This window comes from Staurois parvus, unplaced genomic scaffold, assembly GCF_062004578.1.
Source record: "Staurois parvus isolate SC_StPar_1 unplaced genomic scaffold, SC_StPar_1.0 ptg000656l, whole genome shotgun sequence".
Classification (NCBI taxonomy): Eukaryota; Metazoa; Chordata; class Amphibia; order Anura; family Ranidae; genus Staurois; species Staurois parvus.
The window spans coordinates 3,859,578-3,886,399 of record NW_028318452.1 but is presented as its reverse complement, the minus strand read 5'-3'; the positions used below and the strand labels follow the sequence as shown (position 1 = coordinate 3,886,399).

General features: G+C 41.1%; 1 protein-coding gene across 4 annotated transcripts in view; it reads left to right on the top strand.

Annotated features, from left to right (window-relative positions):
• Positions 1–26,822, top strand: part of POLK (DNA polymerase kappa) — a 146,598-nt gene that overhangs the window by 95,231 nt on the left and 24,545 nt on the right. For 3 of the 4 annotated variants that reach the window (XM_089694236.1, XM_089694234.1, XM_089694235.1), the window contains exons 9-13: positions 4,381–4,547; positions 6,202–6,234; positions 12,337–12,433; positions 21,604–21,775; positions 25,083–25,967. In XM_089694236.1, the coding sequence (XP_089550362.1) occupies positions 4,381–4,547; positions 6,202–6,234; positions 12,337–12,433; positions 21,604–21,775; positions 25,083–25,967 (1,354 nt within the window). The remainder of the gene's footprint in view (positions 1–4,380; positions 4,548–6,201; positions 6,235–12,336; positions 12,434–21,603; positions 21,776–25,082; positions 25,968–26,822) is intronic. The other variant, XM_089694237.1, reaches the window with a different exon arrangement.

Below are 26,822 nucleotides of genomic sequence, written 5' to 3'. Positions count from 1 at the left end.
TAAAACACATCCATCCAGATACAGTTTCAGGTTGGTAATGGGTTGTAAGATATACATAAGCTTACACGCGGAGTTCACACTGCTTGGCGCCTTGCGTTATGAAGTCCGTGTGGTACTATGCTGCTGATATGTGGATACAGGCCCGTGGCCTACCGCCGGCGGCATTCGCATCGAATGCCGTGGTGGTATACACGCCAGTCTATAAGCGCAGATCTGCTATCTCATCCATTACCGAGCTGAGTACTGTAATACATACATTGTACATGCGCATGGCCCAATTGCAGCCTTCAGAGCTTTAATTAAGCCACACGAGAGACATATGAATAACACTCATATATGACACATTTAAAGTTCAACCAACAATACAAAATTTCCATGACACTGTTCATCCTTCTTTCAACCAATTTCTTTCTACAACCCATGATACCCTTCTCCCCCCAAATTGTTTTTTGAACTCCCATGCTGTTGTCCCTTGCCCTATCCATTATGGCCTATCGCCTTTGCTGTTAGTCAGAAGGCCGGATAACTGACTGTGATGCCAGTCACAGTTAGGCTAAGTGACATTCTCCCATGAAGCTGAACTCCAGGCAAGCAGCCAAGTACACAATAAAGTGCTAATATGGGAATAGTTTTACCTGACAATTGATTTATAATGCTGTGCAGCCAGTTGTGTGATCCAGGAATCTCTTTCCAACAGCTCAGCCACATTCTTTACTTTCACTGTAGCAGCAACACAATTTGTGGACTGATTTGGCTTTTTGTTTCTCCACTTTGTGTGTCATACCAATACAAACAAAAGGAATAAACACGAGAATGCCTAAACATTTGCAATTGCAACAATTTTCTGGGCGAAGTGGCTGCTTTGTATATGTGGTATAACCAGTAGGATAAGAATATAATGGAGAACAAGAACAAGGTACATTCTATCAGTTACACAATAAGGATGAGTTAATTATTCGACCTAGCCTACTACATTGGAATTGATTCCTGCTCACGGAAGACATCACTTGTATCTATTTTGAGAATGGGGCTAGAACAAGTAATCAATTTAGTTATGAGCTGAAACAGGAAGGTTTTACTATTGTAGTAGCCAAGTAAGTAACAACAGCTGTGGGGCTAATGCAGGCACGGCTGGCTAATGCTGCCAAAGTTTCCAGAACTTTTGAGGGCACCCTTCTGTGTTGATATGCAAGTTTCCCTCTGCTCAGCATCATGCTAACTTGGTTGATCCATGAGGCCAAGTTGAGGTGTGGAGATAACCAGTGTTGGGCAGTGAATTGATGTGCTAGAAACAAGAGCCTTTTAGCAGATTGTCTTCATCATGTGTAATGTTCCTCATCTAGTGCTTCCAGTAAGCAGATCATGGGATGTTAACAAATGTCCTATAGACACGGCATAGAATAAATAATAATGTTCATTTTTGTGAGCGAAGCAGTGACACCTGAGGCAGCTTCTCATCCCAACCTGGATGACATTACAGAGGCAGAACCTTAGAAACTAGTCATTAACAAAGAGAAGAAGCTAGCTCTGTTTTCTGTTTTGTGTTTACCAGATACTCTTCAAATTTAATTGAGACATGGCAAGCCTAAGCGTTTAATGTTTGTTGTAATTGTATCAATAAAATTGCTACTTGAGAAGATTAAATCCATAAGACCAAAGTTGAGGGTTACAGAAATAACCACAGTTGGAGGACATGAAATGAGCTAAAGGATTTAGGAGTATTAGAGGTGTACAAATGGTAACTGTATGTGATGGCGTAGGAGTGCCACAATTCAAACCCTTGGAGTTTGTTGAGTTCAGTATATTGTAGATATTGCCATATAGGGGGAAAAAAATATTAACGTCCATTATTTGCAGGATGTTTTTCATGGTTACCCAACATTTACCTAAAAGAGTAAGGGTGGAACAGCGTTTAGCATATAGGCCTGTCTACAAACATGTCGAGACAGGCATATCAGCATTCATGTGGCTAACAGTTTACAGAGGGAGTCATCACCATCCTCCACCCCTCATCCAGCTAGCTATTGAAGAAAGCCATTCACATTACAATCTGAATGTACAATCTTCTTTAGATCTACCAAGAGCTACATGGGTTGGAGAAAAAAATAGAAACACTACATGATTTGCAGGTGTGAACGTGACTACATGTTTGGCGTTGAAAGCGAAAGTGATGTAATACTCTTTTGCTTCTGCTCAGTCTAATGAAGACTGAGATTGAGCTCTGCAGTCATGTTTGCAGCAGTTTTCTTTTTCCGGGTCACAATCCTGTGCAGTGTCCTTTTTGTCTCTTTTGGTCAGTTGACCGTGTCCACCACGCTTATGTTTATCAGATGATGTTTCCCTGAAACTGTATATGAGGTCATAACCTTTGACACTGTACCTTGTGACATGGCAAATAAATTAGAAACTTCAGTCACAGAGACACCAGCTAAGCAGGCACCAACAACTTGCCCTCTTTGAAGCTCAGTAAGCTCTGACATGACTCCGTATTACTAGCAGTGCATGCAGTGAATGACAAAAGTGAGGCTTCCCACCTGTTAGCCAGGTGTCTCATCACACAGCAGAAGCAAAAGAATGTTACATCACTTCAACTTTCCAACATGTCATCATTTCGCACCTGCAAATCATGTAGTGTTTCCATTTTTTTTGTCCAAACTCTGTATGTTGTGCAAGGGTCTCTTTGATTAGATATCAATCAAGTGGATTGCTTAGTTAACCCCATACATTACATAGTTTTGGGTAAATTTAGAGGACATGAACAGAGACTGTACAATCATATTGTACTGAATATGGTTAGGTTTCGTTTTTCAATTCAACTTCAGGGAACTCCATAAATTATTGACCCAGGCTGTATATTGACATTAAGGCCCATTCCGTAGACGAGGTAGGTGTTGACCCTATCAAACAACTGTCACATGTCAGAGCCTCTGCTGCCCACCAAAGTTCTAGCATTTGACATCTTACACAGGCATGGCTTAATACCAGGAGGGGGAAAGGTTATTTAAAAGCAGTTGAGACCCCATGCCTGAGCCTAGGATCCAAGGGAATTCCACAGGTATTGATTTCAGGGATAACATACAGTATGGGTCCAAATGTTTGTGGACATCTGACCATCACTGTGCATTGCTAAAAAAAAAGGTGCATGTGTGTTATGTGCATTCTGGTACGTTAGGGAGTCCTTTCAAGGGAATGAGTGAAGTGGCAGAATGAGTGAGTGGTGTCCCTTGGCAGGTGCGAGCCACACCGGGTGACACCTACCACTCCGGGTGACACCTAACGCACGGGGTGACACCGGTCCTGCTCCACGAAAAGCCAAGTTGTAAAGCAAACTGACGTTCCCTGCAGAATGGATCAGATCTGCGGATTTAGCATAATGGATCAGACTCAGATCCATTATGCTCAATCCACAGATCTGATCCATCCTGCGGGGATCGTCGGCTTGCTTTACAACTTACCTTTTCGTGGAGCGGGACCGGTGTCACCCCCTATAGGTTGCATGCCGATGATCCCCGCCTGATGGATTGGATCTGCGGATTGGGGAGGAAAATGGATCGGACGCCGATCCATTATGCTCAATTAGCAGATCCGATCCATCCTGCGGGGATCGTCGGCATGCAACCTATACGGGGTGACACCGGACCCGCTCCACTAAAAGGTAAGTTGTAAAGCAAGCCAATGATCCCCGCAGGATGGTTCGGATCTGTGGATTGAGCATAATGGATCTGAGTCCGATCCATTATGCTCAATCCGCAGATCCGATCCATTCTGCGGAGATCGTTGGAGGGGATGTCACCAAGTGTTATCGCACTGGGTGACACCAACCCTAGGGACGCCTCTGCACACAACACAGGTGTAAATGAATTCAGAAGACTCTTTGTGAGGTCAGGCACTAAAGTTGCATGGGAAGTACTGTATAGGTATTTGCAAGATTCACACTTATGTTCTTGAAATGTTTCTCAAATTAGAAAGTTTTTAATCAAGGCTCTGTTCACTTTAAAAGGCAGAAGATAACAATTAGGAATGATCCGTCAAAGCAGATAATCCTCAGCACTCAGCAGTTCACTTCAAATTTCACAACTCACAGGCATGGTCATTTGTTATGTCTTAAATTTGAGTTGCTGAATAACAGATTAATTAATGACAGGTTATGTATCACTTATTGTACAACACTCCCTTGCAGACCATCACGGTTACACTTTTCATAGAACAACATCTTAATAAAACCCAGATCAGTTATCACTTCTGATGAGAAAACGCAGCACATTTTTACAAATCGTTTCTAGGACGGTATCATGCTCATCAGCAGTTACAGTTTATGATATCCTGTGTAATGCTGCCAGTTGTCTGTAATGTATTACTGACGGATGTGCTTTGCTGTAGGTTCCAGGCGTTGGAAAAGTAACAGAGAAAATGCTACAGGCTCTGGGAGTAACAACCTGTACTGATCTCTACCAGCAGAGGGCGCTCCTTTCACTGCTTTTCTCTGAGATATCTTGGCATAACTTCCTACATATTTCTCTGGGCCTTGGTTCAACACACATAGAGAAGTAAGTAAAAACTGGCGTTCGTGTGCTTTCATAAGACCTTTTTTTCTCCCCTTCATCTTAGTCCAAGTAAAACTAAAAGTGTAATTTTAACACTCCCGTTAAAAGTACACAAACATATTAAAAAGTGAACAAAAATATAATTATTACTAAAAGTACCAGTGTGAATAAGCACTGTTGGTGCGTTTTAAGAGTTTGGTTATTTGCCAAAAAATAAAATGGATATCAACCAGATCAGCTAGGGCTTTATTTTATTTTTTATTACTGGGAAACATTAAATCCTCCCAAAAAATTGAATGCAGCTTACCAATTCTTAGATGTGGGCAGCACAGTGGCTAAATGGTTAGCACTTCCACCTGGCAATAGCACTTCTGCCTAGGATTTTTGGTTTGAATCCCAACCACGGCACTGCTTGCCTGGAGTTTGCATGTTCTCCCTGTGCCTCCAGGTACTCCGGTTTCCTCCCACCTCCAAAGATATGCTGGTTGGTGAATTGGATCCTGTCTAAATTGGCCCTAGTATGTGTATGTATGAATGTGAGTTAGGGACTTTAGATTGTACGCCCCTTGAGGGTTAGGGACTGATGTGAATGTACAATATATATGTAAAGCGCTGCGTAAATTGACAGCGCTATATAAGTACCTGAAATAAATAAATGTGGCTGTATTTAGTTTTCTTTTTTCTTTTTTTCACACACAGTGTGCTGACTGGATGAATGTCAGATGCTGTCAGGGCACATGGAAAACCATTGTTTTCTATGTGTCCCATTCACACAGCACTGCAGCTCGGAGACGCAGTTCAGTGAGCTGCAGAAAAAACCAGACATGGTGCATCAGCATTTGTAGCATGTTTGGCATTTTACCACATTATTGCAGTGTACAGGTAAGCATCATAAGTCACCGCACAGCAGCACTGCGCACTCCACTTCTGGGTAGTGACATGAATGAAGTGTCACACTGTGCACTTCAAACAAAGCTAAAGTAAAAAAAAGGAAACTGTACGATGCACCTTACCACCTCACCGCAGCCTAAAACTGACAGCTGCCTGCACACTAAAATGGAGTGTTTAGCTTGCAGGCAGTGTGAACAAGTTTTTAGGTCTAGGGGAGAAGAACTGCTACAGATGTGCACAGCGCTGGATCGAGATTGGGCTCAGGTAAGTATTTAGATGGGGGCAGGGGAGCTAATATTAAAAGGTTTTTTTTTAACTTAATGCAGAGAATGTATTTAGGTAAAAATCTTTTTACCTTTACAACCACTTTAATGCCGCACATGTAAAGCACGTAAAAATGCACATGGACACATATGTGTTAATGCATCATACCACAAGAAAAAGGTGTTAATAGGCCATCACACAAATATAGTTTTAGTGTGAATTACTGTACACAGGCTGAGGACTAAAGGGCAATTCATACCTATGCTCACAGGAGCATGCGTGGAGTTTAAGCAGCCTGTTCACACTTGCAATGCAGCGCACTACCTTGCATAGAGCATTCACATATGTGTTCAGTGCGTTGTGTGCATTTATTTTTCCTGTGTTTGTGCATTGGAGTGCCATCCAGAATCCATGGCAACACACCGCAATGCACATATGATGATAGACAAGATATATTTCTCTTTTCTGTTAAATTATTACATTAAAATCTTGTCTTTTTCAGAGATGGAGAAAGGAAAAGCATGAGCATAGAACGGTATGTTTGACAATAATCAAAGATGTGAATACAAATTAATTTACTTTTTACAGCATTTACTTCTGTGTTCAGCAGCCTAATAAAAAAAGGGATACTTTGTCCTTTAAAACCTGAAACATATTTGCTATGTTTTCTCTATTTTGGAAAACATATTTCTTTATATCTGTAGCTCTTTTTCAAGGAGATTCATAGTGCATCCTCTGGCCACCCTACCCTGGTAAAGTAAATTCATCATTTCTGGACCAAAGCAGACTCCCCAGCACTTAATTTTGATGGCTAGGAAAAGAGATCGAACTAAAAAAAAGATTCTTAAAATGAAAAAGCAGAGATCTTTGCTGCGATATACACTGATCAGCCATATCTTTATGACCACTAACAGGTTAGGTGAATAACACTGATTATCTCACTACAGTGGCATCTGAAAGTCAGTGAGATATACAGTATTAGGCAGCAAATAACATATTGTCCCTGAAGTTGATGTTTTGAAAGCAGAAAAAAATGGACATCACAGTTTATTGCATATGGGCCTGTATAGCTGCAGACCAATCTGGGTGCCAGTGCTATCCCATGTCCACAGCCAAAAGCAACTACAATGAGCACATGAACATCAGAATTGGACCACAGAACATTAGAAGAAGGTGACCTGGATGGCCGGATGTGTGTGCCTTGCTTTATAGTGAAGGAAATAAGTATTTGATCCCCTGCTGAGTTTGAATGTTCGCCCACTCACAAAGAAATGATCAGTCTAAAAGTCGAATGTTAGGTGTATTGTAACACTGAGAGACAGAATAGCAACACAAAATTCAAAAGAAATGCATGTCTAACAAATGATGCACTGATTTGCATGTTCATGAGGGAAATAAGTATTTGATCCCCTTCACAAAACATGACTTAGTACTTGGTGGCAAATCCCTTGTTGGCAATCACAGAGGTCAGACGTTTCTTGTAGTTGGCCACCAGGTTTGCACACATCTCAGGAGGGATTTTGGCACTCTCCTCTTGGCAGATCCTCTCCAAGTCTTTAAGGTTTGGTGGCTGAGTTTGGCAACTTGAACTCTTAGCTCCCTCCACAGATTTTCAATCAGCTTAAGGTCTGGAGACTGGCTAGGCCACTCCAGGACCTTAATGTGCTTCTTCTTGAGTCACTCCTTTGTTGCCTTGGCCGTGTGCTTTGGGTCATTGTCATGCTGGACATTTATAAGCATGGAAGTTATGCAAAGCTATGAAAGTCCTGTTGTAAAGTACTATGAGAGTCACTACACTTGAACATAGAAATGACTACAATAAAAGTTAAGCTTACCTGGAGATTAGCCTAGACCTCTTTATCGGTGTAGCAGCCCACAAAGGACCAGACTTGAAGCGATATTAAACCCAAAACCAAAAATGTAATATATTGTAGCTTACTAATCATTAGATGTGGTGGCTGCATTAGCTTCCTTTTTTAGGAAAGCTTGTCTGATTTTATTTATGTTTAAAAGGAAAGTCAGAGGGTGTCTCTGCTGAAGACATTAGCCTCTGTGGATGACATCTGGAACACGCACCCGGCAGCACTTCCAAGAGTGAAGCAAGCCTCTGTTGCAGTATGGGAAAGGACAGAAAGGCAATTCTAAGTGCAGTATTCCACTGTATGTTTTTATTAGGAAACGGTTAAAAACACTTAAAAGATAATGGTGGTAAATAGGCTCATCAGTGAAGTCTATGCGGTGCTCCTGTCACTGTGGATTTTCTCTTAAATGATGTGCTGACCAGCGGGTGCAGGGGTAGCAGAGAACACAGATCCATGATGGCCGCCGCCCTTGATGAAAGACCCTACCGTGCAAGCTCTGAAACGCATCACTGCCCCTTTTTTATGTCACTTTTGGCGTATGCACACCACGTCGGTGCCATGCGTTCCACCATGCTACCCGGAAGAGCGGTGGCCATCTTACAGGGGAACACTGCACTTAGAAGCGCCCTTCTGTCCCTTCTAATACTCTTTTATGTATGCTCAGGCTCCTTTTGATCCTGTAAGTACATGTCTATTTTAATAAAGCAATATTTTAATAGTATAGTATTATTTTGGCTCCCTTGGTTCTCTTTTGAGGTAAATTTTTAAGCTGCTAGCGAGAGAACTTCGATCTACTTTTGATACCAGTGTCACAGAAACTGCAGCGTGTCCTGTGTTGGGATATACACACACAAGCGTATACTGATCTCTTTTATGTTGAGATCAGACAATCTGGTAAGAGGCTATGTATCTGTGGTAAAGGATTCACAATTGACACATTTGTATGTGGACTGATTTCCGTCACAGCACTTACTCTGATCCATTTATCAAGCACTTTACTTTATGGACTTTGTTTTCCAAACATGATGTTTTTTCACATAATGTAGATATTTTTGGTCCTGTTTTGAATATTTCTTGCACAGTTGCACTTTTTGGGATTTTCTTATTATTTTAGGAAACTATTGATAGTATTTTATATATGTCAATTTAAGTAAATTTTGGATATTATTTGAGTAGCGCACCATAATTTTAGATTACTATACAAGGTACAGTGTTCGGGCTATTGTGGTTGCTGCACTCCTTTTGCGACACATTTTTTATCATTTGCCCACTTTGCGCAGGGTACACCCAATTTTTAGAATCACCAGGTTAAAATAGAAGAAAAACCACTAAAAAAGAAAAATAATGCAACCACCACATCTAAGAAATAGTAATCTGCAGTATGATAAATGTTTGCTTTTGGGTTTAATACTGCTTTAAAAGATAAGTTCCCCTTTAAGAAAGAAATAATAAATGAATGTATTTTTGCAGGAAAAAAATGTGCATGATTATTTTTTCCACAAGCGCTTGCAAAGCATTTTACCCGCGATCAGTGGATTATGGGTGCAATGTTGGGCTCCTGCAGACACTTCTTCCAGCTCTCTGCCTGTACCTCTGTTCAGGCTTTCAGTTAGTAAGCTGGAGGAAATGTTAGTGGACTACGAGTGCGCTGATTATCACATTCATAGTCCATTGAGAACTACAAGTCCATCTGCTGCTGTGGAGAACAGGACTTGTAGTTTATTTACTCACAGATCACTGATTTGAAATGTATCAGCAGTTGCGAGGTGGTGGAAGGAGCTCTCGTGCACAGCCAGCGGGGGGGTTAAATGATTAGGAACATGTTACACCCTGAATCACTTTACCCAGCAATTATTTTTGGCATCTAGTTAAGCAGCCCAGATCACTAGTAGTAAATTACACCTTGAATGTGTACCTATCTGGGTACCATCATTTGCTTTAATCCTTGCAAAATGGGTGACCAGTTCAACTCTTCAATTAGGGAAAACTATGATTCATATAGGGTTTGGCTCAGGCTAATCTCATCCTACCTTTTTCACAATCCGTTGCAATCCTCTAATTTTGAAATATTAACTGAAAAAAGATTAAGGTATGTCAGTCTTAAAGAAATCCATTCATCAGACCATTTATTTTTACAGAAGTCTTCCCATAGGATTATATGTGCATTTAGCGTATTGGATGTTATCTACCTTTAAAAGCCTCCCTTGTGTAGAAATCTAAAAGACCTGAGACACCACCACCATCAGCAGCCCTAGCAGACTCTGAGCTATCTTTCCAGTGACACCCTATAAATTTCCCTTTGCCCCCTCCCTCAGCAGCTAAATTGTATTTATTTATTTCAGGTACTTGTATAGCACCATCAATTTATGCAGCGCTTTACATATATATTGTACATTCACATCAGTCCCTGACCCTCGAGGGGTGTACAATCTAAGGTCCCTAACTTACATTTATATATACACATACTAGGGCCAATTTAGACAGGATCCAATTAACCTACCAGCATGTCTTTGGAGTGTGGGAGGAAACTGGCGTACCTGTAGGAAACCCATGCAGGCACAGGGAGAACATGCAAACTCCAGGCAGGTGTTGCCGTGGTTGGGATTTGAACCAATGACCCAAGTACTGCCAGGCGGAAGTGCTAACCATTTAGCCACTGTGCTGCCCTGAAATAAAAGTATATGCAGGGAGGTGAAGGAATGGCTGGAGGAGCTGGGCCAGCATTGACAGCAATTAGACACTCCCAGAAAAGGAGAAGGCCATTACACAGCAAAAAGGAGGGGGGGGGGGGGGGTGCAAAATCTTGAAGTCAGATTTGATAGTAAGTTCAAATGCACATTACAAATGTATAAAAACAAATCATTACTGCTAAGGAAAACCACTGCAAGTAAGCTTTTAAAATACTTTTTCTATTGTTTTATATGCAATGTTTTACCTTGGTGACATGGTAATGCTAGTAACATTATAGTTAATTACATAATTAGGACTAGTTCCTGTATAGAATAGGTAGATAAAGTCCAAAGGGGAAAATATTTGTCATACAGATGGCTTTTATAAAAGATGTTTTAGACTAAAGTTTACTTTTAATTTTCTTTTCAACTTTATGCTGCAAAGAGCACAAACATGATACAAGGGCTAGTGCTAGTGTGTTTATTTTGCATTCTTCACACACCCTTTTTCATACATGTTACTTAAACATATTTTAAGATAGTCAAAATTGGAAAAAAAATGTTTTAACAATTAATCAAGGGTTGATTGGAACAGTGAAAAGTTTGCATAAGATTGCACAGCCTTTCAAATTCTCCTTTGTAAGTGAATGGGGCTGTGCTGTAACTGTTCTGGCAATGCCATTGGATAATAGCACATACAAAAAAAGAAAAAAAACACCTAGGCATCAGAGGCAGCCTCCATATATCTCTCCTTACAGAATTCCTTCAACATCCCAATTGATGTCAATTGATCCTCATATTTACGGATATAAGAAGATGGCAGGAATCACAGCTAGCTAAACTTTCCCAAGAGAAATAACGTCATATGTCACCATATTTTTTTAAGACTTCTTACATTTTGCACAGAATCACCACAATATGTAGAAAAGGCTGTACATAAAACCTTTGATCTGGACCTTACTTGGTCTCCCATGAAGCATTTGATAAGAAGGGTTCATATTTGCTTTGTGCCTATGTTGTGTGGTTGGCCATTCCTTAGTTTGGTTAGTTACTCATAGATCTTTTGTGGTTATACTGAGATATAAAAAAGACCAGTAATTGACTTGAACAGGTGTCAACTGCACCTATTGTGTTTATAGGCAAGGCAGTATTTTCTTTTCTCTTGATTTGCTTTAAAGGAGCAGTTTTCAACCTAAATAATGTCACAGATCAGTGAAATGTTTCCTGAAGTTTTAAACGGTATGGCCACCAAAACGTTATATTTTGTATTTCATTGGAGCCTGGTCAGCTGGCTTATTCTAAGTCTTAGATACTCCCATTGCAAAATCTTAAAATGTTCAACCTATTACTCTTTAATAATAATTGCCAGCTTGGTTCTTGTCAAACTGGACGTTTTGGGTGTTCCAGCACACTCTGCTTCCTTCTCCATAATATAAAAACGCTCCATTTGATCTAGATACAAATCTGTTGTTGGGTTTTGGGATTTTTTTTTTTGCCTTTTGACAGGATGTATTTAAAAGAGATGTATATTGGTTTGTATATAAATTGTATGTAAATTATTTTTCTTACAATTAGGATAAAATAAATGTCTGTCTGTTTTATTTATTTTGTTTTACTGCATAATTTAATGCATTTACTTAAATTTTTTGCAGCATTTTTCAAGCCAGCAAGTAGTGCTTTAGGCTCCTTTCACATTTTCCAAGCTCTCAGTTTTCCTTCTTTGATGAAAGAAGCCTAACTCTGGGAAGTTACAAAATTATTATGCCCCCCCTATTCATACAGAATCTAATGGTCATTTTTTCTTGGGGAGGAAATAAAACAGTCTTACTTGCCTAAAGCCAAGGTCCTGCGGTCTTTCTCTCTGCTGGTTCCGCATAGCCATTAATCTTGTTACTTCCCAGAGATCAGCTGTAAGTCAAGTTTGACAATTACAGCCTTTATAATAATAAAGCAGTAAATTTGACTTTCAGTAAACATTCACTGGTGGTAGATCAATCAATGTCGTTGAAAACATGCACATGTGTTGAATGTCAGATTCGCTGCTTAGTGCAACAGTGTGCCATAAGTACTTTGCAGAATGTGGCGTTAACTCCTTTCCAATTTTAGGACTTTCAGTGAGATCAACTCAGCAGAAGAACAGTATGAATTGTGTCGGGAACTGTGCAAGGACCTAGCAGAAGATCTCCATAAAGAAGGACTAAGGGTTTGTATGGTAGTCATTTACTTTCTCCTCTGCAAATTTATTTATTTCAGGTAGGATTTAAAAAGGAGCCAAACAATTATGTGTTAACATATGGCTTCATATGATTACTATCCTTAAATAAAAGACAGCTGTCAAGGATCCACGATCCAGCAGAGGAGTTCTTGGAATTTGGACGGCAACTGCCCTTTAGTGTCCATGTCCTGCAGGATCCAGGACAATGTAGCAGTTGGTGCAAAGTGCTTGAACGTACTTCAAAGTGTCCCTTTTAACTATTTTCAATCTATATATTATAGGTACTTATATAGCGCTGTCAATTTACGCAGCGCTTTGCACATATATATTGAACATTCACATCAGTCCCTAACCCTCAAGGGGTGTACAATCTAAGGTCCCTAACTTACATTCATATATACAGATATTAGGGCCAATTTAGACAGGATCCAATTAACCTACCAGCATGTCTTTGGAGTGTGTAAGGAAACCGGAGCACCCGGAGGAAACCCACGCAAGCACAGGGAGAACATGCAAACTCCATGCAGGAGGCGCCATGGTTGGGAATCAAACCCATGACCCATTTACTGCAAGGCAGACGTGCTAACCACTAAGCCACTGTGCTGCCCAAATCATGAATGATGTGCGCACTGTGAGTTGGGTTGCTCTTTTAAGGTCCCTCATGTGTACAAGCACTCATAGATACTTCGGTGTGTATCTAGATGACTTCATTAGTGTGAATGTCTGTTATAGAAAATGGTGCATTCCCTTAGTATGTGGGGTGCCAGTAAGTCAGGATGATGCCTCCTCTTGGGGAAAGCTTCGTTCACTGCCCCCCAGCTACAGAGTTTTCCTGAGTCACTGTACGCGTTCTAACATATACACTCACATTGACTGTTAGACAATGTTGGCCACATCTCAAACACCAGACACTTTGTACTTTGCATGCACTGCTTCTGTAGTGAACAGTATATTGCTGACAGATGTGGTCAGTATAGAAATCACTCATGTCGACATTAATTAAATTGCTCTCTGCTGGCTGGAGTATAGTAGGTTTGGTTGGTTGTTGGGTTTTCCACAGTGAGGATATGTTATTGTTTGTAGTGCTGTACACACTGAACAAGTACTAGTACTGGGCAGAAGAAGTTTTATTTGTCCAAGACATGTTCCTAAGGCTGAACTGTAGTCATCTAGAAAACTCCATATACAGGTATGCTTTTTGAAAATTTCAGTCCTGTTATATTTCCTGTCAAGCTGTCTGGCTGCACAGTAGTAATAATTAAGAAAGTGTAAAAACATGAGCGCCATGGTCAGCCCACTCAGTACCACTCACTGCATGGTCAGTAAATGTAATGCAGATGGGAAATGGGGTTGTGCCTGTGGCTGCAATGTATTAACTTACAAGGATTTCTGCACAAAGCAGAAATTCATAGTAGTCACCGCAGGTTTGAAACTGTTGAAGTATGATGTCACTGTAGAAGTGTACGGCTAATTGGAATGCTCCTCCAACCTAATCAGCACATACACTATATTGCAAAAGTATTGGGACACCACTCCAGACCATTTTGTTCAGGTGTTCCAGTCACCTCCATGGCCATAAGTGTATAAAATCAAGTACCTAGGCATGCAAACTGCTTCTAAAAACATTTGTGAAAAATGGGTCGCTCCCAGTGAATTGAAGCATGGTACCTTGATAGGTTGCTGCCTGTGCAATAAGTGCATCCGTGAAATTTCCTTGCTACTAAATATTCTATTGCCAGCTGTTAGTGGAGGTATCACAAAGTAGAAGCAACTGGGAACAACAGAAACTCAGCCACAAAGTGGTAGGCCACGGAAAATGACATAGCTGGGTCAAAGCTTGGTGCACAGAAGTTGCCAACTGTCTGCAGAGTCAATAGCTAAAGACCTCCAAACTTTGTGTGGCCTTCAGATTAGCACAACAGTGTGTAGAGAGCTTCATGGAATGGGGTTCCATGGCCGAGCAGCTGCATTCAAGCCTTACATCACCAAGTGCAATGCAAAGCATCGGATGCAGTGGTTTAAAGCACGCTGCCACTGGACTCTAGAGAAGTGGAGACGTGTTCCCTGGAGTGATGAATCACGCTTCTCTGTCTGGCAATCCGATGGACGTGTCTGGGTCTGGCGGTTGCCAGGAGAACGGTACTTGCCAGACTGCATTTTGCCAAGTGTAAAGTTTGGTGGAGGGGGGATTATGGTGTGGGGTTGTTTTTTAGGGGTTGGGCTTGGCCCCTTAGTTCCAGTGAAGGGAACTCTTTAGGCGTCAGGATACCAAGACATTTTGGACAATTTCATGCTCCCAACTTTGTGGGAACAGTTTGGGTGGCCCCTTCCTGTTCCAAAATGACTGCACACCAGTGCACAAAGCAAGGTCTATAAAGACATGGATGAGCGAGTTTGGGGTGGAGGAACTTGACTGGTGTGCACAGAGTCCTGACCTCAACCCAGTAGAACACCTTTGGGATGAATTAGAGCAGAGACTGTGAGCCAGGCCTTCTCGTCCGACATCAGTGCCTGACCTCACAAATGCGCTTCTTGAAGAATAGTCAAACATTTCCGTGGACAGCCTTCCCAGAAGAGTTGAAGCTGTTATAGCTGCAAAGGGTGGGCCAACTCAGTATTGAACCCTTCGGACTAAGACTGGAATGCTATTAAAGTTCATGTGTGTGTAAAGGCAGGCGTCCCAATACTTTTGACAATATAGTGTAAGTGCTTATGGTGTGGTTTCCTTATCTCTACTAATATTGTTGAAGGTTATTTTAAGTGGAGGGAGTTACTTTGACGTATGCATTAATTTTTTACCATTTGATATATCCATGCTGCCAGCTGCTGAGCAAACAGCAAGCAATTTAAGAAGAAAATCTAAAAACTGAAAGCAACATTTTTATAGTTTGATAACGCTATATACACAGACCGCTCTGACTTATACGTAAAAATAAATCTTGATTTTTCAGGCTGTCTGGCTGTTCATTTTCTCTCTAGGTAGGTGGTAGCAGTGACTTTCCAAGGCTGAAGCTTCATTTTGATGGAAAAGGCAGAACGCTCCTGCAAACTACTAACTGCTTTCTGTGATGTAGAGGACAGCATATCAGTGGGGTATACATGGAGGGGTTAAACTGAACCGTGGTAAATCCTTTAAAAACACGAAATGGAAAGCCATATAAATAATATACAAAGCATAGGGAAACATGGCTTTGCTGCTGAACCTTTCCCTGTCATTGATAATTGGCACAGAACAGTAGTCTTTACGTCATACTAAAATTCATTTTTTGCTCTTTTTTTTTTTGTAACCACAGCCCACAATATTTTCTAGTTTTGGATAGTGAGAAAAGGTTATAAGAGCCTTTTCCAACCAGGGTTCTTTGGAACCTTGGGTTCCTCCAGAGGTTACTAGGGCATTCTTGAGCAGTTAGCAATTTCTGCCTATCAGGTATGTAACCATAGGAACTTGTAAGTAGGCATGATTCTCTACTAAGCACCAATGTAAGGAGCGATCTTTCCCTTGTCCACCAATGTAATGCACATTACTCCACCAGTGCAAAGGGGTCCTTTTACCAATGACCACCAATGTAACAGGGCCCTTCTCCACTGATCTCTGATGTAAGGGGGCACTTCACTGACCAACAATTTAAATGCTCCAGGGCAGTGGAAACGCTGCTAATTTCCCTTTCTTTTTTGCCCATTATTATTATTATCATTGTTTCATTATTATTATTATTATAGAAAATAATTTTGTTGTATTGAACAGCCCAGGGTGTCTGTTACACCAATTACATCACATTCCCTATTCTTATACATAGTCTCTTATATCAACTTACTTTTCTAATGTACCATGAGCAGTAGATATAGTAATTAATAACATGGGTTGCCTGAAACCTGAAAGTTATTTCAAGGATTTTAAAAAGATGGAGAAGGACTGGGTTAGAAGCTTTGTCAGGTTTGTCTGCTGGCTTTGTCTCCTTTAGAGAAATGCATTCACATAAAGTTCACTATTGTCCTCAACACTGAAAGGGGGAAATCTAAAATGTTAGTTTGTAATAAAACTGGAAGTGAGGACAACTCTCCCAGTGAGATTACCTGTTTCAATGACAGCTTTCAAAGGCAGGAATCCTCATGTTTAGATGTCCTTTCATTTCCTGTTGTGTTTCTGGGACATGGAGTGTGGGGAGATCTTGCCAATAGGCATGCAGACAGCAATTAAAGCCTAAGAGATGATCCAATCTCTGCAAGAAATGGCCACTTCTCTAGTCTATAACTGGTCTTCACAGCAAGGAGCATATGGAAGGGCGACGCATGTCAAACAACAAAAAAGAAAAATTCCCAGTTCTAACTTGCAAGCCAGCCTGCAAACAAACTTAATTAATTCCCAGCTCAACTTGCTAGCCAGCAACAGGGTTTAGTTAGCACACATTTACCAATACATGCGTAAGCCATAGAGCCTTGTCACAGCACCCTACTATTCTGTAGTCCCTAACTCTACAATTTTAAGAGCACCCATAGTAGAGGCACATGTATTTAATGGATAGACCAAGGGCAGGTGTTCCAATCTCTCCCTACTCCACTGTAACAAAATATTGTGGTTTAGAGAACTTGCCAATTCACATTTGCCGCATATATTCCCCATTCCCTTATCAAGGGCTTTTTTTTCTGGTTACTTAGACATTTGTCAAGGTAAAGTGGACTTTTCAGCATCAGAAAGTTAAATTTATCAGTGTTTATGGGTGCTCCACTGTACAAGTGCACAATAATTCCATGTCAGTCTGCAGCAACATTTCCATACCTATGCTGTTATAAAAGGAGTGTGGACCTAAATACACTGGCTTCTTGCTGGTGATCATGAATATATATAGTGAGAGAGCTGAAGACTGGTGTGCAAAGGCCTTTAGAATAAAATGACACTTGTGGCACGGTTTCAATTGCATGTCTAGCAAAAGCACCTAGATACCCATTTAAAGTGGGACTACACTGTATCTAAGCACGACAATCCAAAAACGCCATTTTATTAATTTTTAATGTTCAGAGCATGCTCACCCATCCATCCATCCTTGTCTCCATCCTTTATTTTGCTGAGGAGTCATTTACAAGACACCTTCTTAGCATTTCTGTCAGTGGCCATCTTGAGTAAGGACAAGATGATTCTTGTAGCATCTACTTCCTGGAAACCATCTGCCCTTAGCTCAGGCTCGCAGGCAGGAAGGTGTGTTTAGCTGCTCTCGTCCTGAAGGCTCCTGGAATGTATGGCATAATTTGCTTAGGCATGGTAACTAGGAAGTAACTAAAGAAATGTTAAAAACAGTTTAAAAAAAGTAAATATGATATACTTTCCTATCTACTTAATAATGCTAGCAGCATAAGGATTCAAAATAGTCCATGTTAATTGAAAGAATGAAGTTCCACTTTAGCCATATGAGGATGTAAGAACTAATTTACTAGTCAATGGTTTTGTACTGTATTATACAGAACGCTTGTTAACCGTTTCCTGTCCGCCCTATAGCAGAAGTACTTCTACAGTGCAGCACGGGTGCGCAAAATCACGCATATATACGTATATTTGCATTTCCGGGAAGGGGCGCACGTGCACTCTACCCGTGCTGCCATTTGTGGGCGCGGCTGTCAATCATCGGGTCCCGGACGATGATTAAATATTGTGACAGCTAGCGAGGAGGAGAAGATCCCTCGTTTGCTGTCACAACGGGAATCGGGGGCCAGTCCGTTTGCACCTTGTTCCACCCTGAATTTGGGTGCAACATGTTACAAAAGGTGAACTTATCCTTTAAAGCTGAATTCACTGACAATGGCGTAAATGCTGAATAAAAGTAATGCCAGGTAAACACTGGCTGAATTTTCACCAAAATCAGCCAGTACAGTAGAAACCGGCTGAATTTCAACCCATGTGTACAGGCTTCTGTGAATGGGCATGCTGAAAAAAAAAAGTATGCGATCGGCATTCGATCAGTGCTTTTGGCTAATGGCTGTGAATGCTGACCTGTGTGTTTTGGCAGAGGTGGCCCTCTGTCAGAACACAATAGCACAGGGTGGGATCGCTGTACTTACATTACTTGTGTTAGTACAGTGATCTTTTTTTTTTCATTCAGCCTACTGGGTTGAACGAAGAAAAACTTACAGTATGTACTAGGCTTAAAACGAAGTTCCACCCATTTTTTAAAGTTCCTCTGATTACGTGGTTCGTGTGTTGTCCAGCACGATTTGGATAAAAAATATTTTTTTTCTTAATGTAAATACCTTAAAATCATATTTTAGGACTGCACTTCCAGTTCCGGCCGCCTAGGCAATGACATGTTAAGGTGATTCACAACATCTCCTGGGATGTCTTTTCCTGTATCCCAGGAGTCCTTTGGGTTCCTAGTGAATATCACATTACTTCAAAACCAGAAGTGATGTGAAGGGGTGGCATCTGGCGCCATTTTACCAGAGTCTAGTGTGGGAAGGAAGTATAAGATCAGTGCTGTTCTAATTATTGTTGCGGGGCTTGCTCTGTTTCCAGACCTCACTTGCCTTCCACCTGGTGTGATTTCATGGACAGGTTGCCATAAGGTGGCAGAAACTTCTGCCGTCCCTGCCATTGTTATGGCAACCTGTTCTATACAAGTAGCACCGAGCAGTGTTAGTACTGCGCAGGCGCAAGCTCGAGTGGTGCATGCTGGGATAACCAGCAGCACCAACTCCAGGAAAAAAGCCTTGCGGGCTTCAGATGCCCACAGCCATCATGGCGCCTGCCTGCTTCCGACATCAAGGTAAAGATTTACATATTTAAAACGAATTAGAAGGCTATAACTTTATCCAATTGTTAATGTTCTCGAAAAGGCAATCATTTTTTTCAACTTTTAAAAAAAATTTCTTCTGGGGTCTGGAACTCCGCTTTAAGTTATAACAAACACTGCAACAGGTGGAACACACTTCATTGGAGGTAACTTTTGTTTACTTTGCAAATGGATAAAAAAATTGTTAATAAATACGTGTTTACTGTGTTAACCGCCAGACAATACAGCCAATTTTGTAATTTTTGTGGTATTTATTCAGTTTACAGTTGCAAGAAAAAGTATGTGAACCCCTTGGGATTACGTGGAATTTTGCATTAATTGGGCATAAAATGTGCTCTGAACGTCATCTAAATCACAACAATAGAAGAACACAGTCTGCTGAACATAATACTACACAAACATTAGATGTTGCCATGGTTTAATTGCACATAACATCTAAACATTCACAGTGCAGGGAGGAAAAAGTATGTGAACCTTTGGACTTAATAACAGGTTGACCCTCCTTTGGCAGCAATAACCTCAACCAAACGTTTCCTGTAGTTGCAGATCAGACCTGCACAATGATCTGGGGTAATTTTGGACAACTCCTCTTCGCAAAACTGTTTCAGTGTAGCAATATTCTTGGGATGTCTGGTGTGACTCGCTCTCTTAAGGTCATGCCACAGCATTTCAATCGGCTTGAAGTCAGGACTCTGACTGGGCCACTCCAGAAGGCGTAATCTGTGCTGTTGCAGCCATTGTTTTGTTGAATTACTTGTATGCTTTGGGTCATTGTCCTGTTGCATCATCCATCCTCTGCGGAGCTTCAGTTGGCGGACAGATGGTTGTACGTTTTCCTGCAAAATGTCTTGATAAACTCTTGAATTCATTTTCCCATCAATGACAACAATCCGTCCAGGCCCTGAGGCAGCAAAGCAGCCCCAAACCATGATGCTCCCTCCGACATGTTTTACAGTGGGGATGAGGTTTTGATGTTGGTGTGCTGTGCCTTTTTTTCTCCACACATAGTGTTGTGTGTTCTTCCCAAACAACTCAATCTTGGTTTCATCCGACCAAAGTATATTTTGCCAGTAGTGCTGTGGAACATCCAGGTGCTCTTTTGCAAACTTCAAACGTGCTGCAATATTCTTTTTGGACAGCAATGGCTTCCTCCACGGTGTCCTCCCATGTACTCCATTCTTGTTTAATGTTTTCCTTATTGTAGATGTGTCAACAAAAATGTTAGCATGTGCCAGAGATTTCTGAAGGTCTTTAGCTGACACTCTGGGATTCTTCTTTACCTCATGCAGCATTCTGCGCTGTGCTCTTGCAGTCATTTTTACAGGACGACCACGCCTAGGGAGAGTAGCAACAGTGCTAAACTTTCTCCATTTGTAGACAGTCTGTCTTACCGTGGACACATGAACATCAAGGCTTTTGGAGATACTTTTGTAACCCTTTCCAGCTTCATGCAAGTCAACAATTCTTGATCGTAGGTCTTCTGAGAGCTCTTTTCTGCGAGGCATGGTTCACATCAGACAGTGCTTCTTGAAACCAGTAAACCCAAAACAGGTGTGTGTTTTTTAAGGGCAGGACAGCTGTCAGCAACACATCCAATATCATCACACTGATTGGAGTCAAGGTTGGCTCACTCTTGGCTCCAAATAGCTCTGGGAGAAGTCATTAAGCTAGGGCCTCACATACTTTTTCCTCCCTGCACTGTGAATGTTTACATGTTATGTGCAATTAAACCATGGCAACATCTAATGTTTGTGTAGTATTATGTTCAGCAGACTGTGTTCTTCTATTGTTGTGACTTAGATAACGTTCAGAGCACATTTTATGCCCAATTCATGCAAAACTCCACGTAATCCCAAGGGGTTCACATACTTTTTCTTGCAACTGTATATGCATGTTAAGGCTGATAGGTGAAGAAATTGCAACGTACAATAACATTTTTATGCTAAATGGGAGTAAACTATATAACATGCATTTGTACAATTCACACTTTTTTATTTTAAAAAAATGCAAATGAAAAGCAGGTTTTGTACGTTTTTCAGTACTGATTATTTTCCAGCTTCACAACCAGAAATCACAACCAGAAATCAAATATATTTATGTTATCTATGAATTTCCTGCTGTGGCTATATTTGTTTAAAGTTATTTCCTGCTCTGAGTCTTGGGGATCAGCCACTGATGTTTTCTAACCATTTATTAAACATTAGGCGGTGTAGTGTGGCAGGCCCTCAGAGCAGCATGAGTTCAGGCAATGGGTGCGTCTAGCAGTTCCCGTTACGAGCGTAGCTTCTAACCTGTATGTGAACCTGGCTCAGTCTGCCAAAATCAACACACCGGAGACTTTATAGCATTCTGTTCTGACTGCTGCTTCCTTTGTTATAGGGCAGAACTGTTACTCTGAAACTGAAAAATGTCAAATTTGAGGTAAAGACAAGAGCTTCCACCGTATCCCACACAGTCTCTACCGAAGGAGAAATCTTCTGCCTTGCCAAGGACATTCTTAAAGCTGAGATTGAGGCAGCTGCACCGGAACCTCTCCGTCTTAGACTGATGGGTAAAGTTTAATCGTCTGGTTCTGTTGTTGGAAATTTCAGATGCTACATACTAGCTCTTAAAAAAAAAAATAGTTCAAACATGAGAATTGTAATGTTTTTATGTAATTTTAGTCTCCTGAAAGCAAGAAATTAAAAAAAAAAAATGAATTACACTGTTGCTGAAATTGCAGACCTAATTGGTGTAGAATCAACCTAAAAAAAAAAAAAACATACATCAGTTTTAAGATGCATTATTTAACCCCTTGACGCCGAGCGCACACAAATATTCGGCCTTCCGGCGTCTGGGCCTTGGCGCCGAGCGGCCGCATATTTGCATGCCATTAGAAAATACATATGTGCTGAGAGCGTGCTCCCAGCACATATGTCCGTGACTTACAGAAAGGTCCCAATCTCCCCTTGCGATCGGGACGTTTTCCGATCATGTGACCACCGTGATGGTGAATCACAGCGGTCACATGACCCTAAAACCCCTCCCGGCTTCTGAAACTCTTAAAGGGCCGGCAGGGGTTATATTTAACATGTACGTTGACTATATATGTTCATGGTTATGATTATTTACTGCCCCTATTCAAAAAACGAAGCTAGCCATACTCACCTTGAATTTCATCCAGTTCTTGCTGAATCGAGTGACATTCGAGTAATGGGTGGTCCTCTCAGGCTTAGTCGAATTTTGAATCGACTTGTGTCAAGCCAGATGGAAAACTGTTTGCTGAATAGTGACTGCATCTGATAAGATATTCAGGCAACCGCGAGTGTCCTGGCAGTTTGATTACAATAGCCAGCAGTGCAAATTCCTCCATTCAAGTTGTTTAGCATGGATGGGAAAATCGATGTATGGCTAAGCATAAATCCGTAATTCCACTGAATAAAGCTGGCCATAGATAGATTGATATTTGGCGGGTTCAGCGGGGACCTGCCCAATTTTGATCCATCTATGGCTGGTCCTGTTTGAGAAAAGTCAATCTACTTATCGACTGCTTCGAAACAGGATTGCTGGAAAATCTTAGTGCTGCAGTCTGATCAGTGTATTCTGACAGTGGAGGAGTCCAGCTGACTCCTCTACTCTCGGAATACAATAGCACAGCGGGGAGGATTCCCACATCCACCTCAGATGTGTGGATGGGGGAATCATTTCAGTTTTTTTGTTCAGCCCTCTGGCTGCTTGAAGAAAACTGAACCATATGTGGCCAGCTTGACTGAAGACAATGCATTTCCCTATGTGGCTCTTATCTAATCCTGCCTCAACAGCTGTTTAGCAGTTAGTCATTATAATAGGTAATCTTCCCTGTCTCTAGAGGTAATCCGCAAATGTCCATTGGAGATTAGCTATTACAGTGACTCTGCCAAACTGCTTAACAACAGTTAATCCGGCTATGAACAGATTGAAATTTGGCCGGTTCAGCAGGAACCAGACACATCTCGATCCATACATGGGCAGGCTGGTTGTACTGCGGTTGATCAAGAAAATTGGTTTATGTATGATCTGCCTTAACTACTTCCCACCCGGCCTGTAGTAAAATGACAGCTGGGTGAACCTCTTGCCCCTCTGGTAGGGCGTCATATGACGTCCTTCCCGGATTGTGCATTGCACGTACCCGCAGGGCCGCAATGTGGCGAGATCTGTCACCAGTTGTGTACCTCGGACACGGCCAATGACAGATTTGTGTACGGGTCCCTTTCCCAGTACCATGTGACCTGCTGTGACCAATCAGTTGTATACAATGGATGGCTTCCTTTCATGCCATCCATTGTATACAAGTGTGTCTAGCTTTGAATGGTCACAGTGATCACATGCACAGGCTGGGCCAGTCATAGCCCATCTGTGTCATGTGATTAGCCATGGCCAATCACAGCTAATCACAACAAAAAAAGCTGAATGAATCAATTTCATTCAGTTAAATGCCTGCTTATAGCAAAGAAATTATTTTCTATAAGCAATCAAATTGTGTAAAAAAAAGAAAATATATATATATAGATCACTTCCCCAAGGTAGTACAATGTTACTATGGTAATACTACTTTGGTCATAGTGTAATATGAAAAGAAATCTTAAAAAAAGAGAAAGAAATATAATAAAAAATTGAAACAAATTATCAATTATTTTTTTTCGTACTGTCACCAGTCACTGTCCCTGATCACTGCCACACCAGTTATATGATGACGCTGTACTGCACTGGTGACAGTATGTAAAAAGAAAATTGTGAAAATAATTTTTTTAATTTCTTCATTTTCTGAAAAATTATGACAAAAAAATTACAACTTCAAAAAAAACTTGCCATGCCTCTTACGAAATACATCGGACTGTCTACTTTGCAAAAAGGGGACATTTTTGGACCTCAAGAAATTAGATTGGCCATCAGTACTTCAGGATTGATCAATTTTCAGATATATCCCATAGTTTGTGAATTCTATGACTTTCCTACAAACTAAATAATAAACATTGATTTGGGTTATTTTCACCAAAGACATGTAGCAGAATAAATTTTGGCCTAAATTTATGAAGAACAATTATTTATTTGCAAACTTGTTTTTTTTTCCAACATTTTCTGTCTTTTTTGTTAATTTAGCAAAAAATAAAAACCCCAGTGGTGATTAAATACCACCAAAAGAAAGCTCTACTTGTGTGAACAAAATGATAAAATTGTAGTTTGGGTACAGTGTTACATGACTGCGCAATTGTTATTCAAAGTGTGAGAGTGCTGAAACATGAAAATTGGCCTGGGCAGAAAGGGGGTAAAAGTGCCCGGTATTGAAGGGGTTGAAGATAGCCACACGAGCCGTTCAGAATTCTTCACTGGAGAAGGATCATACAATCATCACTGCTTACGTCTATAGCCTTCGGCAGAGATCAAATGAAAAAACCCGACAAGCTGGTTCTACTGAAGACGATCTATGGATCAACGTCAGTACAACCAGCCTGTTTTTTCAATCTCTGCCAGTGGCCATAGCCGGAAGCAGTGATCATTGTATTCTGACGGCCAGGACACTTTCTGCTATCAGATTTAATTTGCCCTGCAGGAGGGATTCACCCATCAACACTGAATGTGTTGATGGAAAATTGAGCAATTTTCTCTCATTCAACCAAAATTGCCTTAAAGATAGCCACACAAGGAGAGCATTATTTTCATTTAGTCAAATGATTGATTGTGAGAAGACGCAATAAACACAACCATTGTGTAGTGCTAAAATTCAGAAGCAGAGTTTGCCTATGTAACAAGAAGATATGGCTGCCTCATCCACTTATATAATTACATAGCAAATTATTTCTAAAACCTGGATATTTTAATAACTGTTTTCATCTTTGAAGGTGTAAGGGTGTCGGGATTCACATCAGAAGAAGACAAAAAACACCAGAAGAGCATTACCAGTTTTTTGTGCACTAATAGGCCAGCAAGCAAAATTTGTTCAGATGCCATGGAAAAAGCAGTCCAAGAAAGGCAAGCCCCGTGTCCTCAGAGGGAGAGCTTCTTCAATCAGAAGAGAGCAGCCAGACAGCAGGAATTGCTGCAGAATTCAGAGGGAACCGCTGATACTAGTAAAGACCAAAATGTGACTTTTGCTGTATGCACAGAACCCAAGGCTGATGTGGATGATGCCAAAGAAAAGCCAGATTTCACATGTCCGATCTGCCTCATGAAGCAAGGAGTTTGGGACCTAGAGGCATTTAATAGGCATATTGATGAATGTTTAAGCAAATCACCATCCGCTGGCTTCTCTGAAATGCTAAAGAAAGAAAAACATTTTCAAAGAAATGTGACTGCAAATAATGGAGACAATGAAAACGATATTCATGCAAACAATCTTAAGAACAAAATGGTGACTGTAACATCATGTGATGATTTGTATGACTTTGTTATTGATAAGCATACATTGTGTACAATACAGGGTAATAAAACCTTACGAAGGAATCTAAAAGAGAACACGTGTGAGGGCACCTCAAATAGTATGGTGTTAGAAAAGCAAGCAGTTCCTAAAGGCACTGACAAGCCTATACTGTCAACACCACCCAGCTCATCATTGTGTGTTGGAGAGTCCACACTCATCTGTCCAGTGTGCAATACACAACAAGATACCACAGACCTCACAGCTTTTAACAGACATGTGGACATATGCCTGAACAAGGGGATTCTAGAAGAGTTGAAGGATGATGAAGTGAGCACAGACAGAAGCCTTGCACTTGGCCATCACATTGGTAAGTGTATTTCACGGCAAAAAAAAAATGCAGTATGCAATACATGTACGTTTCCATGTGTTTTATTGTTAAAGCGGAGTTCCACTTAAAAGCGGAAGCTCCACTTGTTTGCCTCCTCCCCCCCTCCACTGACATATTTGGCACCTTTTTGGGGGGGAGCGGATATCTGTTTTTGACAAGTACCCGCTCCCACTTCCAGCTCAGTTTGCTGCGGCGAAGTGAGCTGGAAGTTTGGCCCCCTCATCCATCCCGCAGTCTCCTGGGAACTTTCACAGGTCCCAGAAGACTGCTGGACCAATCAGGAGGCGCAGCGCAATGGGCACCAGGCTGTGAAGCCGCAAGCTGTCACAGCCTGGTGCCCACAGTTAAGGTGGAGGAGAGAAGGGGAGAAGGCGCGGGTGAGAACATTGCTGGACTCTGGGAACGGTAAGTGTGTGTTTATTAAAAGTCAGCAGCTACAGTTTTTGTAGCTGCTGATTTTTAATAAACACAAAAACGGCTGGAGCTCCGCTTTAAATAATCTGCATATTATTCCTTATTGTTAGGATTTACATACAATTTAATTAAACCCACTAGGTTAAAGTAATAGACACACTGGGGTTGATTTACTAAAGACAAATAGACTGTTCACTTTGCAATTGCAGTTGCACCTTATAAGGAAATTATCACCAGAGCTTAGTGAGCAAGGTGGTAAAGCTTTGTTGATTTCAGCATCCAATCTTATGCGAGTAAAAGCGTTTTTGTTTTTTTTTCATGGATGTGATTAGGTACTCTTTGCCAAGTAAAACTTCACCACACTCCCTAAGCTCTGAGGAAAAATCCTTTGCTGAGTGCAACTTCACTTGGAAAGGACAC